This window comes from Nothoprocta perdicaria, unplaced genomic scaffold, assembly GCF_003342845.1.
Source record: "Nothoprocta perdicaria isolate Ctin4 unplaced genomic scaffold, notPer1 scaffold_126, whole genome shotgun sequence".
NCBI classification, from domain to species: Eukaryota; Metazoa; Chordata; class Aves; order Tinamiformes; family Tinamidae; genus Nothoprocta; species Nothoprocta perdicaria.
Window position 1 is genome coordinate 1,584,053 of NW_020454383.1, and position 13,845 is coordinate 1,597,897.

General features: G+C 36.6%; 1 protein-coding gene across 1 annotated transcript in view; it reads left to right on the top strand.

Annotated features, from left to right (window-relative positions):
- The first annotated feature begins 380 nt into the window (after nucleotides 1-380).
- Nucleotides 381-13,845, top strand: part of VWF (von Willebrand factor) — a 125,018-nt gene continuing 111,553 nt past the window's right edge. The window contains exons 1-6 of the mRNA XM_026033247.1: nucleotides 381-467; nucleotides 1,800-1,854; nucleotides 2,403-2,561; nucleotides 4,178-4,280; nucleotides 4,368-4,576; nucleotides 12,934-13,058. Coding sequence (XP_025889032.1) covers nucleotides 438-467; nucleotides 1,800-1,854; nucleotides 2,403-2,561; nucleotides 4,178-4,280; nucleotides 4,368-4,576; nucleotides 12,934-13,058 — 681 coding nt within the window. The 5' untranslated portion in view covers nucleotides 381-437. The remainder of the gene's footprint in view (nucleotides 468-1,799; nucleotides 1,855-2,402; nucleotides 2,562-4,177; nucleotides 4,281-4,367; nucleotides 4,577-12,933; nucleotides 13,059-13,845) is intronic.

The following is a 13,845-nucleotide window of genomic DNA, read 5'->3' on the forward strand; positions in this document are numbered from 1 at the left end:
CATTTTTTTCACCCTTCTCCTGTAAAGGAACTGTTGGCAGGATGAAATACTGCATAGCTCTGTGGTCCTTGTTCCTCTTTAACAATACTGTTTCAAATAAACATGCCATCTATTGGCTCAGCCAGTGGGATTTCTCAGACATGCACATGCAAAATATGTTTCAAAGACTTATTTGTCATGTAAGTTTTTAGTACTATTTCCTCTCATTGTAAGTTTTTGGCAATTAAGGCAACTGATTTATATGACAGCAGTTCAAACTATTGTCTTGAGAATAAGGCGGATGTGACGCTCACTCTTTATCTTTCCTTTTAAGTGGACAAGAGTTCCTGGCTTGTAGAAATTTCAGACAAAATCCTTTCCAGTCTTTTCTGCTGAAGGAACATGGAAACAATGGCTGCTTCAGGCTGAAGCTGGCAACTGGAGGAGATTCTTTCTTCATGTGCAATTGGAATCTCACAGAGAAGAAGGTATAGTCATTTCTATTTAAAATGATAGTAAAATTGTATGTGGCCATGTACTGACAGACCTTACTGACTGCATTCTCATTTGCTTGTGAAACCTTCTGTATTAGAATCGGGGCAAACTTGAAATGGTCAATTAAGGACAGTTAAGGACAGAAAGGGAGATGGAAAGAGAAGTGTTTGTGTATATACAGGTACACACAAATATATATATATATATTATATATATATAAATCTTTACCTGCATTTTAAAAATAAGAGGTTTACAAGCAAAGCCAATATCAAATTCAGTCTCAGAAATGCACCACACTAAAAGTACACCAGTGTGTAATCTGAAAATAATGCCTGTTGTTTTCTTTATTATTATTTTTAGTCACATCCCCATGCTGTTACCACATTTTAGCTCTCTTACAGGATTAGTAGCCTTATGTCAGATAGACAGCAGTAGCATTATATTAGACTCACTTTTAAAATAGATCTTTATTTTCCTTTTTTTTTGTAAATAAGGCGAATTCAGCTTTCATTTATACAGATCTGAATTGGACCTATGATACAGACATCAAAAAGTAGCAGATTTTGGCTCTTTAAAATATATTCAGGTTTCTAATTGGAGGGTCCTTTTAGGTAAAGGTGTATCTAATCTCCTGAAATTAATGTATTGAAGTATGATACATTCAGGAGTCTTTAATGCTTTATATGATCACTGAAAATAGCCTACCTAAATACAACTCCCTATAGCTTTCATCTATTAACTACTAACCTCTCACCACAGAATTCATCTGTAGTTCACCTCATATCATACTACATGTCATAATAATGTCATGACATTCATATCATACTACATTTTAGAGCCCTGACAGTACAGAAGATAGCTTGTAGAGTGCAAAATCTTTGTATTCTTTTCTTCCTTGGAAAATCTAACACTGCATAAGTGAATTGAAATATGGTCAAGTTGGGTCATCCAATCTGAATAGACTGCTCATTCATGGTGGGTTGTCTTATAAATAACACTGTATATTGAAAGTTTTTTATGTGCAATATATTGACTCAAATATATTGAAATATGTGTTTTCTGGGTTTCATTTCCTGCAGAGATAGCCTATATTTGCCTTTAATTAGGAGTGAAAATAGGGAGAATAGCTTATATACTAAAATACCTGTTTTTAAGAGGCAAGGCTGGGTTGCTGTGAAAGTCCATGCGGATAACAACTTTCTAAAATTTTTGAGGTAGAACTTCAAAAATAGTTAAGATACAACTAAAAAAATGTTGAGTTGCTGTGACACAGATAAGTACCCCCAATTAAGAATATTCTAATCTCTGTCTTTTGATTTTAACAGATGTTCCTCTACACAGAGCTGCTAACAAAGCTACTGCTGGCCACTGTAATATCAGGTAGGAAATCATTTTTATTTCCAAATGTCTAGGAGTTATAAAATATTTTTGTTAATTCTTCTATAAAAATGTTTTTTTTTTTTTACCTCAGTCCTGGTTCAATGAAGGAAATATTGCTAAGGTTACTCATTTTGGCTCTTTTCCTTGCACATGTATTGTATTGAAATCAAAAGTACTACCTGAAATCAGTGAGACTTGACTGAACAAACTATGGCACTTCTGCCCTGCCCTATTGATTTTAATAGGATTCAGGCAGGCACAAATGTATGAATGTGTGGCACTCCTTAAAGGGTTAGGACTGAAATTAGTCAAGCAAGGATTAGGTCAATAGAAATAAAGAGAAAAAAATCATTTTGCTCATGCATGTGCAAAAACAATCTAAGTTTGAGCCTACTGATGATCATGTCAGATAGATGAATCTGTCTAGAAGCTAGAGCTAAAGTTCTAAGGACATGTGATGGTCATTGCTGAGAAATTTCAGTGGATAAATTCCTGAACTACAGAATGATTGTTTTATATTAAAAATTACATTATGTTTTGATACCCAGGATCATCAGCTTCTTTCCTTCAGGAGTCACCAGCTTCCCGTTGCAGCCTTTTTGGGAATGATCACATCAAAACTTTTGATGGTTCTGTCTACAATTTTGCTGGGGACTGCAGTTACCTCCTTGCTGGGGACTGTCAGAAGCGCTCCTTCACACTCTTAGGTGAGTTTGAGCAAGATACCAGGAAATAGAAAATGCAAAATGCTGTACATACCTGGCATTGACCTTTGCTAGGTTCTGTCACTAAGAAGAAAAGACAGATCGCGTTGCCACAGAGGATGGACCATTGCATGAAGGATCTTAATTTTTCTTTTGAAAGTAGGATTACTTCTGAAAAAATTCTGCCCCTTTGATTTTTATTATCTCTTGATAATAGAGCTCATGCAAAAGTCAGCTGCAAAGGAATGGACATTTTCTTACTGGTGCTTCTAAAGAGGATAAGTGAGCCCTTTAATTTCAAATTTGCTGGAGATTGTGACTACTAAAGCTGAGTAGAGGAACAGAAGCCACACAACTATGTCAAAACTGATTTTACCCGTATACTAAACCCTCTCATTTAGAAAAATCCTGTCCTGTATGATGAAAAGCCTTTGGATCAGCATGTGCCCCTGAAGCATTAGTCTTAGGTACCAGCAACACATGGTATGAGAAGCCAAAATATATAGTGACTCTGATGCAGAGTCCTTTTTGTAGATATGCTTATATTCACTAAGAAATGTTCTGTATAGTTCAAGCAGGCCTTTTGCTGACTGAAGTAGGCTGAAGTAAATTGATCCCATCCCTCTGGAAAGGAATCATATGCACTGAGTTAAATAAATCAGTTTCTTCCTCAACTTAAGCAATTCAGTACAATTTTTGTATTGAGGAAAACACCATCAGCATACTTGAAGTATGAATTGATTGCAGAAATTTGTTTAATTGATTAAGTAAAATTAATTAATTAAAAATTAACGGAGACTTTATGATTATATTAGATATATAAGCTATTTTTTATTTCAGTCTCAGTACGCACTATATATGGAATTGTTTTGCTTTTACATACCCAGTTGTGAAGCACAATCTGGATTGCTGAGTAAAGTGTCTTCACAGAGCTGGATATCTCAGAATAGGAGATCCAGAATATATCAAAATTAGTCAGTGCACAGAAACAGAGAAGGGGCCATGACTGAAATCCCTACTCTCTTCCCTTACAGAGATATGGGCAATTGTTTCTATCTCCATGTGTTCCTTCTTTGACAGATTCAGAATATGTTCTGCAAAGCGTTCTCCCCGTCCTAATCCCCACTATCCTTCACATAACCAATGCTGGTTATGCATTGGTTATTGCACTCCTTAAAAAGCAGCTGAAAAGGTTAGATGGCATATCAGGAACCAAGATATTCAGACTCATTTCTTCCCTGAGTTAAACTGAATCAACCTCCTTCTTTTGCCACAAAGGTATTGGTTGTTCTTAGGATGAAACTAGGAAGGGAAAGAACAGATTTTGGGGTATATCTCTAGTGGGAACTTCCAATATGCATTACAGATTTCAGAATTCCTTATCTGAAAACAGTGAATGGAAGAGTGTGAGTCTACAGCCTAGTTCTAGGTCACTCTGTAGCAATACTCTGTGTTCTACTCTTCATCCTGGCAATCTGTCTGTTTTACATTAAACAATTATGTGATTAAATACATGGAAAGTTCTTGAAAATGTTTGGTGATTCTTTACAAATTGTTCTGTTGAGTATGAATGCCTCTGGTTTGTTCAGAACTAACAATATTTACTTATGTTTCTTCAGGTGACTACCAGGATGGGGAAAAAAATGGTTTCTCTGTGTACCTTGGAGAATATTTCAACCTTCACTTCTCTTTAGATGGAACTGTGACTCAGGAAGGCAAAAGGTACTTATTGAAACAATGGGCTTTCTGTCAGAAAAAGCGATGTGTTTTATGTGATACATTCTGAGAAACTGTTATTTTTCTTCACAGGGTTTCCATACCTTTTGCCTCTGCTGGCATATTTGCAGAGAAGGAGGTGGGTTATTATAAAATATCCAGTGATGAGCATGGCTTTGTGGTGAAGATTGATGTCAGTGGGAATATTCAGATACTCCTTAGAGAAAAATACTATAACAAGACCTGTGGGCTTTGTGGAAACTTTAATAAATTTGCTGAAGATGACTTCAGAACACAGGAAGGTAAGAGTAAAACTAACTGATTATATGTTGATGTATGCTCATGCACCTTTCCAGGTGGGTAATTCAATAATAGCACAAAGATTTTGTTGATCTAGCAAAATGTTTCCACAAAACCTGTTAGTTACCTCATCTTGATGTACTAAGAAGCTGCTGTGTGAATAAATACTTCCTTTCTTCTTTAAGACGGCTATTGCAACATCTAATTCCTGAGCAAAACCCAGAATTCTGAATTTAGCACTTTTAGAAACCATGAAATACGAAGCTATTAGCTAGCAATGGGTGTCATCTCCAAGCCCATAAAGGAAAAACTGGTCAGGAGTAGTCATCATGGATTCATCAAAGGGAATACATGCTTAACCAATCTGATAGCCTTCAACAATGGGATGACTATCTGAATAAATGAGGGGAGAGCAGTGGATGTTGTCTACCTAGACTTCGGTAAGATTTTTGACACTGTTTCCCGTGACCTCCTCTTACGTAAGCTCAGGAAGTGCAGTCTAGGTGAGTGGACAGGGAGGTAGTCTGAAAACTGTCTGAATGGCTGAGCTCAGAGGGTTATAATCAGTGCTGCAAAGTTTAGGTAGGGGACTGCTGATGATACAAAACTGGAATAAGTGGCTGATACACCAGAGGGCTGTACTGCTATTCTAAGAGACCTGGATAGGCTGTAGAGGTAGGCAGAGAAGAACTTGCTGAAATTTAGCAAAGGGAAATGCATGGCCCTGCACCTGGGAGGAATAATCCCATGCATTGCTACAGGCTGGGGGCTGATCTGCTGAAAAGCAGCCCTACAGAGAACGGATGCAGGGGTCCTCATAGACAACAAGTTGACTATGAGCCAGCAATGTGTCCTTGTGGCCAAGAAGGCCAATGGTCTCCTTGGGGTGCATTAGGAAGAATGTTACTAGCAGGTCAAGGGAGGTGGTCCTCCTCCTCCACCTCTTCCTGTATGAGGAAAGGCTGAGAGCTGGGCCTGTTCAGCCTGGAGAAGGGAAGACTGAGAGGGGATCTTATCAGCATGTATCTGAAGATACACTATAAGAGAATGGGACTAGAGGGGCATCACCATACCCACACACTATTTATCACCTTGGCAGCTCTGCTGGCAGGGTAGTTCATATGACCTATTTCTTTTTTAACTTGTTCCAAGTAAAATAATTTTTGGTTAATTCAGACATTTGGTTAATGCAGTTGTCTTCCATGTGCAGGGCAGTGTAGGCAGCTGGGAGAGAAAATACTCTTAAATGTCAGAACTAGGCAGTCTGCTGGTAGCCTGTGAAAGTTTAACTTTTTGTTTCCACTGAAGTTCGTATTTGTTCTCCTTTTAGCCTGATTAGATCTGAGAAGGTTGATAAAGGTCAACTCAACCCAAGATGTGAGCTTAGTTTTGTGGCTTACTGGTCAGGCAGGACTATAGGGTTACATTAAGGTGGCCTGTAGATTGAATGCTTGTGTTTCATGCTTCTGTTCCTTCTTGAAATAATGCAAAAGCATTTGACTATCAGGCTGAGCCATCAGTTCTAATCAAATTTATTTCAAGACTGGATTTGTATTTATAATAAATAAAATGTTCAGTAAGTAGAATACACAAAGAAAAAACTCAATAGTCTTGCCAAGATTATGGACTGTCATCTAGAAAACCCTGGAGAGTGCTGTGCCAGACCTCTGTGTGTGAGAGAGAGAGGGAGAGAGTGAGAGAAAGAGAGAGAGAATGCAAGTACTGGAGGTTATGAATCAAGTGTTATGCTGTAGCCAATGAGTTTGTAAAATCTCAGAGAACTGTGTTTAAAACCTCTTTGACACAACTTGCTTCTGAGAATGTGAATTATGGTATGGAACTTTATTATTTTATATATGTATTGGTGTTGTGGTGCATTGAGAGAGGAAGTACTTGCTGGTTTTGGACATTACAATTTACAGAAGGTAAATAAAAGTGGTACAGAGCAAAGCATGCTTAAACTTAGTGAACAGTGTGCAGATGTTCTTTTTGGTATATTTATGGTCTTGTTTTATAGTCTGTAGAGATGTATACTGTACTTACAGAACTCTTAGGATTCCATGCTGTAGTTTCATCTGGAGCTGGGAATTGATATGGCACTTAGGGAATAATACAGATCCTTCTGTATACTCTTACAGAGATTTTGGAAGTCCAAGTGATGTTACCCAAGCTATGGCAGCCCTTCAAATTAGTATTTTACTGATAGGAGGTCCCATCTCCTTCTGTTTTGAAGGTAATAGTCTTAGGTAGTTGCTATTGAAGTTCCAGAGGAAAAAAAAAAAACAAACCCTAATGATTTATATTTCAGGACTAGGAAGGCACATCCTATGCTAGAAGATTTTTAGAAATTAGAAGATGGGATATGGAGTTGCTTGTACTGACAGTTCATCCTTTAGAGAAATATTTGTGTCCTGTCAAGACTAAAAAGCAGGACTAGATATTTTGTGCATTGTTGCTTGTTGTTATGTACAGTAGTAGAAGTAAGCTAACTGCCTCTTGAGAGTCTTTTTTCAGGGCGCAATACTGTTCTCTAGTTGTAAACATATCTAAAATATCGAATGAAAATTCTTGGACGCTTTCCAATCTTTTTCTTCCAGATCTGAATGAAGTAGTTAATTTCTCCTCTGCTTTTTTTTCCTGCCAATTGAGTACTGGTGCTTTATAGCGATCCTATGTATGCTTCCAGGCCTTGCTGACCGATGAGGCTCCATATTCTGATGTGACCACACATTTTCTAACCATTTTCGTCTTTGACTCATAATAGAAACATGAAGCTTAGTCTTGGCATGAGCCATCAGCCCCACTGCATTTGAGTGCCTTATGAACATTGTTAGCCTTTTACAATTAGGAATCCCAAGCACAGGCTAGAGGGAATGATTTCTGTAATATAATAGGGGAAATCTGACACAAAGCAGACAATTTGATCTGAAATCTCCCCAGAGCATGCGCATGCGAGTAAATGGCAAAATAACTGAAGCCTGCTGCATATTAATGGCTTTAGGTGCATTGCCTTATGTTGTCTTGAATGTAAGACAGTTCAATGATAGAGGTTCAGCACAAGATCTTTTAGCTTATTATGTATGCCTGTACTCTAAGTCTTTGTTTAGTTGTTTTATCTTTGAAGTGTCTCACAGTGATATTTGTTGTATTATGAGTGTAGATTTGAGTCTTCACTATTTTTTATTTGTGCAAAGACATTTTCGCAAGTCAAACACAAGTATTATAATCCAATATGTTTGTGTTTGTTCATATAACACACTTCATTTTGAAAAAAAAAAAAAAGCCCCAATGAATACAGCATCTCATTATGTTTTTCTTGGCAGCAACAGAAAACATTTTTCTGGGCATCTGTCTCCAATATTATAAATATATTAATGATAATGATAAAACAACACCTATGGCTACTTTCTGGATAAAGGCTTATTGTCTAGCAACATATTCTAACCTTTTAAGCTGCTGAAGCATGGAATTTGTGATGCCACTGAAGAGTGTCTGTTTCTGTGTGCTTAACTTATACAGTATCAGTGAAAGAAAGATGTTTCAGGTAATGTTTTCTTTCCATATGGGGAATAAATGCGTATGAATGAGTATGCAACTTTCCTTTGTGCAATGCTTTTTATCAGAAACTTTTAAAGCATATTCCAAGCTTACAGTGATAGTGGTGTACATAAGATATACCACTTTTAGTGACTACACAAATAAAAAGAAATTTTAAGCAATTGAAAGCTTTTGTTTGGACTAGGTAAATAATCTCACTTTCTTGCATTTTAGTTTAAAAGAAAAGGGCTTATATTCACAAGGGATTTTAGCTGTAATTGATTGGTATTCAGAACAGATCAAGAAGGTTCACCTTGTACCTATATTTACTGTATGGCATTCATCTAACATACTAGAAATTCGCATTCATGATATACTATGGGATTCAATTCAAGCTGAGAACTTTCTGCTTGTAGAAGACTGGCTTAATCACTGAGTTTTGGAAATGACTGTTTTACTTTCTTCTATTGAAACTGTTCAAATTCATATTCTTAATTAATTATTTATTGAACCAGAGAGGGCAGAGGAAATTTTGTAGTCCATGAATTCAATATATCATATCATTAATTCAATCCCAAGCATTAATCACATCTTGTTCGTGAATAATTTTGCTTGTGTAGAACCATATTTTTCAGTACCTAACTGAACTGTTTATACATGTTAACTTGCAGTATTGTAGTGCCTTGCACAAATGAATTCATTTATTTTACAGATGACTTACCAGAGCAATGGAGAATTTAAACTATTGGCCTGTGGCCAGGTGGAAAATCTGTGTGAGATTCAGGAAGAGAGCACAGGAGCACTCCTGCACTTTAAGTGTGAGACTCTTGTTGCTGCCACATTGCTTTGTGTGAAAATCAGTTGCGAAGTAAACAAGCAGGAAACCAATTTCAGATTTCAAGAGGAAGTAGAGATTTTGAGTACCACCTATCTTACAGAGACATGATTTTCTGAAGAGAAAGTAAATAGCATGTGTTTGAAAATCAGATGAGTAGAAGTAGCTCTTCTGACTTGAAAAAGCAAAAGCAAATAAAAGGAAAGAAGGGGTGGTTTGGAGAAAAGGAATAAAAATCTTGTCAGTGAGTTTTCTTCAAAATGGACAAAGACAGAAGGGCAGCAACTAGAGTGACAAAATCTTAGTCCAATAAACAATATCTTTGATGAGACTCCTGAAGTCCTGGCTGTTGCTGTGCTAACTGGTGTTATCTCTCTCCCAAAGAGATTTACTTGAAATATCAAAGGGAGTGGAATTTTCTGGGAAGCATAAAGAAGGTGAGATTTGGTTTGTCCTTTAACAGCTACCTTCTCACTCCATCAAGTATCCAAAAAACAGACTGCACACTAACAAGCTCCTTGGGAATCTAAATTGTTAAGCAGCAACTTCTTGCCCTTATTATCAGCTCTTATTACAGTGCATACCAGGCACTGCTCTTTGAAGCATTCGTTTCAGATCATTTCAGCATTTTTTTTTTCAATATACTTTGTCAAGTTTTAGACAAAACCAGTGCTTTATAAAAATCCCATCCAGGCTTTGTGAAGGGTTCCAGACACATGGTATATGAGCTCTTATAGCTTTACTAGCTAGGAAATGTTTTTACAAAGACTTGGTTATTTAAAAAAGAAGCATTACTAAACATAAAAAGAACAAAATCAAAACAAAAGAGGCTGTACATCATAAATGCACAGGGGAGGGATGGGGGAAGGCAGGGAGCAAGTGAGAAAGAGACATCTGAAACGTTGATATATCAGATAGTGGGGCAGAAATTGATCAAGGTTCAGGACAGGCTGAAATTCAATTTAGAGCATCTCATTACCTGGGGGGGAAGACTGCTCAGCTAAGCCAAAAGACCTTTTAAAAAAGAATCAAATCACACATCATCAAAACATGAAAGGAGCACTCCACACAGAAGAAGATAATTATGTTATGTGATTGGAAATACACTATCAGAGAAGGAAGCTGCCCTATCCCTGAATGCACCGTTAATAGAACCACCTGCATGCTTAACTAATTCCATGGTTTTTTTTTTTCTTTTTTTTTTGGCAGTTTTTGTTATGTTTTCCCTTACGCCATCGTTCCTTTCCTTCTTCCTCATATGCATTAGCAGAATGCAAGAATGCAATTTAAGTTTCAGGTGAAACTGAACCCTAGTTGCAGAAGCCAGTTCTTTTCTTTGCCTGCAGCATTCAGAACATTCCAGAGATAATTCTCCTTTTTTTTTTTTTTTTTTTTTTTTTTTAAGTTTTCTTAAGGCTCATAGCATAGATTAAGTATTTAAGAATTACCACTTTCTTTAAGATGGCATGCCATGGGCAGCATGGTTTGGAGATTTGGTCACTCTACAAAATGACTCCACAGAAATAAGGTATTTTCATGACCCATGCTTTTTAAGAGTGTAAGTGATCCCAGAGCTGCTGTATAATGAGGGGTAAATTTATATTAGAATTTTTCTGATGGTCAGTGAAACTTCCATGTCACCCTACATCTCTGGTATTTATTTTCCTCCACACTGATCTGTGGAAAAATATATATCTATATAGATATATTTAGACATCTCCTTGTCTATCATACATTGTTTATCTAATTACATTGTAGTTTTGGGGAGCAAGTCTATGTTATTGAATTTGGAAGCCATCTTGTAGCTTCTCTCTGGAAAATGGGAGAACAGTTCTTGGATTGAAGATCCTCTAAAGAGAGACCCTCTCAGTCTGGTGAGAAAACCATAGTGCTTGTGACTCAGTGGAAAGGGCAGTGGAATAATTCCGACAAGAAAATATCTACAGGTATTTATCTCTTGTGAAATATTGAGGATGTTCTTAAGTATTCGTAGATGAAGTGTATCCATAAAACGTTTGTTGCCTCTTGTTTGAAATTCTTTAGAGCTCAGGAGAGTTGCGTTTGAATGGCTGGGAAGCTTGACTTTGTTACCACTTTATTTTGTGAACTGTGCTGAGCAGCTTTTAGTTCACATGAGCCATTCTCCTATACCCTCACCTTTCTCAGTCTTATTTTTATCTTTTCAGGAATTAGGATTGCCTATTACCTTGTATTTGTAAAGTCGTTAATTCAGTGGTAGCCTGATTCTAGTTTGTACTATGAAAATACAGGTTCTACTGCACCTGTATTATTCCAAGTTATAAATAATAATAGTAAGTAAAATACCATGTATCTTCAGTGATGGTGTTGCTTACTGTTAAGAGCAAAATATCTGGGGAAAAACAGGTAGACAAAAATGTGTGAAATGTGTTGTAACATTAGCATTTTAAAGCTGAAATTAATCCCCAGTCTTTACCTCTTGGCATAGATTACTTAAGGCTATAGTTGAAAAATCACATCAGAAAAATATACAGCTGATTGATATCTCTGAATTCATTACTGTTATATATTTATACTATTGCATGTTCAGGAGTCTTACATGGGAGAGAACCCGGAGAGCCTATTGAGCAAACGCACATCAACAAAATATTGCCTGTCCCAAATATTATGTAGTTTGATTTAAGTGGCTGAGTACTTTCCATGGTACCTTCTGATACACAGAGAGACACTGACTACAAGAGAATTTGAAGAGCATGTTTCAAGTTTTTGAAATCTTTTTTTAAAGTACCTCTCTTGAAAATATTGATCAGAGAATGCAGCAAAATAATATATGTAATGCAAATGCTGCAGAAAAGAAATAGATGAATGTTTAATTTTATTGTCACCATAGAATAAAAGAATCTAACAGAGAAAGGCTGTGTAAATGGAAAAACAATAGGCAGTGCTAGCAATTGATTTTACCTTCAAAGACTAAGTTACGAGGAAACAAGGATTTCAGGGTGGAATATCAACATGAACATGTAAGCAGAGCCAGAGGAACACTGCTACAGAGCACAGCTTGTCTTTTCTTATATAATTATGAGTGTAAAACAGAATTATTTCAAAAGGTGTATTTAATTTGTTGCTATGTTTCCAGTGAGATTAAATTTTGTCAGTACTTTGATCTTCATAATATGTGGTAACATAAATGGTTTGGTTCTCCTAAATGCTTATTTATTTATTTATCCTGGTTTTCCTGTGGTCATTTCTTGCCATGTAGATGGAAAATCCATTTCTTTAATTACCTCTCATCATTTCCTATGAATCTTCTTCTGTTGACTTCTGCTGTGGGGCTAATTTATGCTATGTTTATGAAATCGTAATTTTTAGCGTCCAAAAAAATCCATAAATGTCTGATGGTGTTTTTACAACCCTGATAGTGTTTTCTGTGTATGTTTCATGCTTATTCTTTAGATTGGGAACAGTCTTTTTACATTTCTTGGGTTTGTACATAGTGTACAGCACTTGGCTCAATGCAATTTTCATCAGTGATTTGTGCCTGTAGGTGCTTCCTAAGGCCTTCTGGAACACTGCTCAATTACTGTGATGCAAAAATCACAGAGAAATGTTTTCTTATCCAGTTTTTAGCTGGGACATTATCAAATTTAAACAATTTCCTTTGCCTCACTAAAGAAACAGAAATGGATATGGTGAACTTTATTAATTCAAAAAATTTGGCTTAAAAATAATGAATTCTTAAAAAAAATGGAAGAAGGTGTGTATGTTTTTCTATATATACTGTAAAATATAGAAATGTTCTGGTTTTGAGTCTTTCTGGACTAGTCAGTTCAGATCACTGACTACGGGTTGCTATGGTAAATCAATATGAGATACAAATTTTTCTGATATTATTGCTCTGATTTTTTAAAGTGACTTTTACCAGAATACTGCATTCACAGCAGCCAGTGATGACAACTTGATACTCAGCCTGCTAAACAGCTCTATCCTTCTCCTGTTTTTGGTTCACAGGGACTCTTGTGAGAAACAGTTATGATTTTGCAAATTCTTGGGCTTTGCACAGTGAACGTAAGCGATGCAAGAGAGTGCAGACTCCAAGCAACACATGCAACATTTCATCTGACATTGCAGAGAAGGTTGGTTCTCCAAGAGAGAATCTGGCATCAGGCTTCCTGTACCTGAAGTCAGTTTGCTAGTCTTTGTGCAGAGGAACAAAAATACTTCTTTTACAATGAAGATATGTATGGAGGTCTGGAAACAGCATGCAGCTATGCTTTTTTGATGTTGTTTGTTTGTTTGTTTGTTTTTGACTGTGCTGTTCTTGACCTGATAATTGTATGTGCTTCCAACTGATTTTGGCTAGTGCTAGTTCAAGGTTTTCTGCATGAGGCTGCCCAGTTCTTTGGAGCTATGATTTCAGATGTTGCGTATTATGACTTACCTGCATGCGGTGTTGAGAAACAAACTGTTTATTCCCCAGGTAGCTTAGGTATTTTTTCTCTTTACCCTTTCTGTCTGAATTCTTTTGAAAACCATACTGCATATTCTTCTCTCTCAACTTCAACTTCTTTACCTTCTTACTCCTTCTCCTTCCTCTACTCCCCAAACAGATAAACTACCAACAAATCAACCAGCCAAAAAACTTCTTTTTGGCATAATGTCTGAGTGGTTGCAAAAGAAGCTTTCGATATTACTTGAGAAAGTTTTATTTAAGTAGCATTTATTGGTATTAGTGCTGCAAATTGAAAAAAAAAAAAAAGTGTTATTTTAGAAAATGCCAGTTTTGTATCTAGGGCCAGGGAGTGTCATGCAGGATGAAGAACTGTCTGAACACCAGTCTACAATTAATCTGAATTTTATGTAGATTGGATAAAGTTTGCTTTCCAGCAAAATAATAGCTACATGAAATTAGCTTCTCTGTCA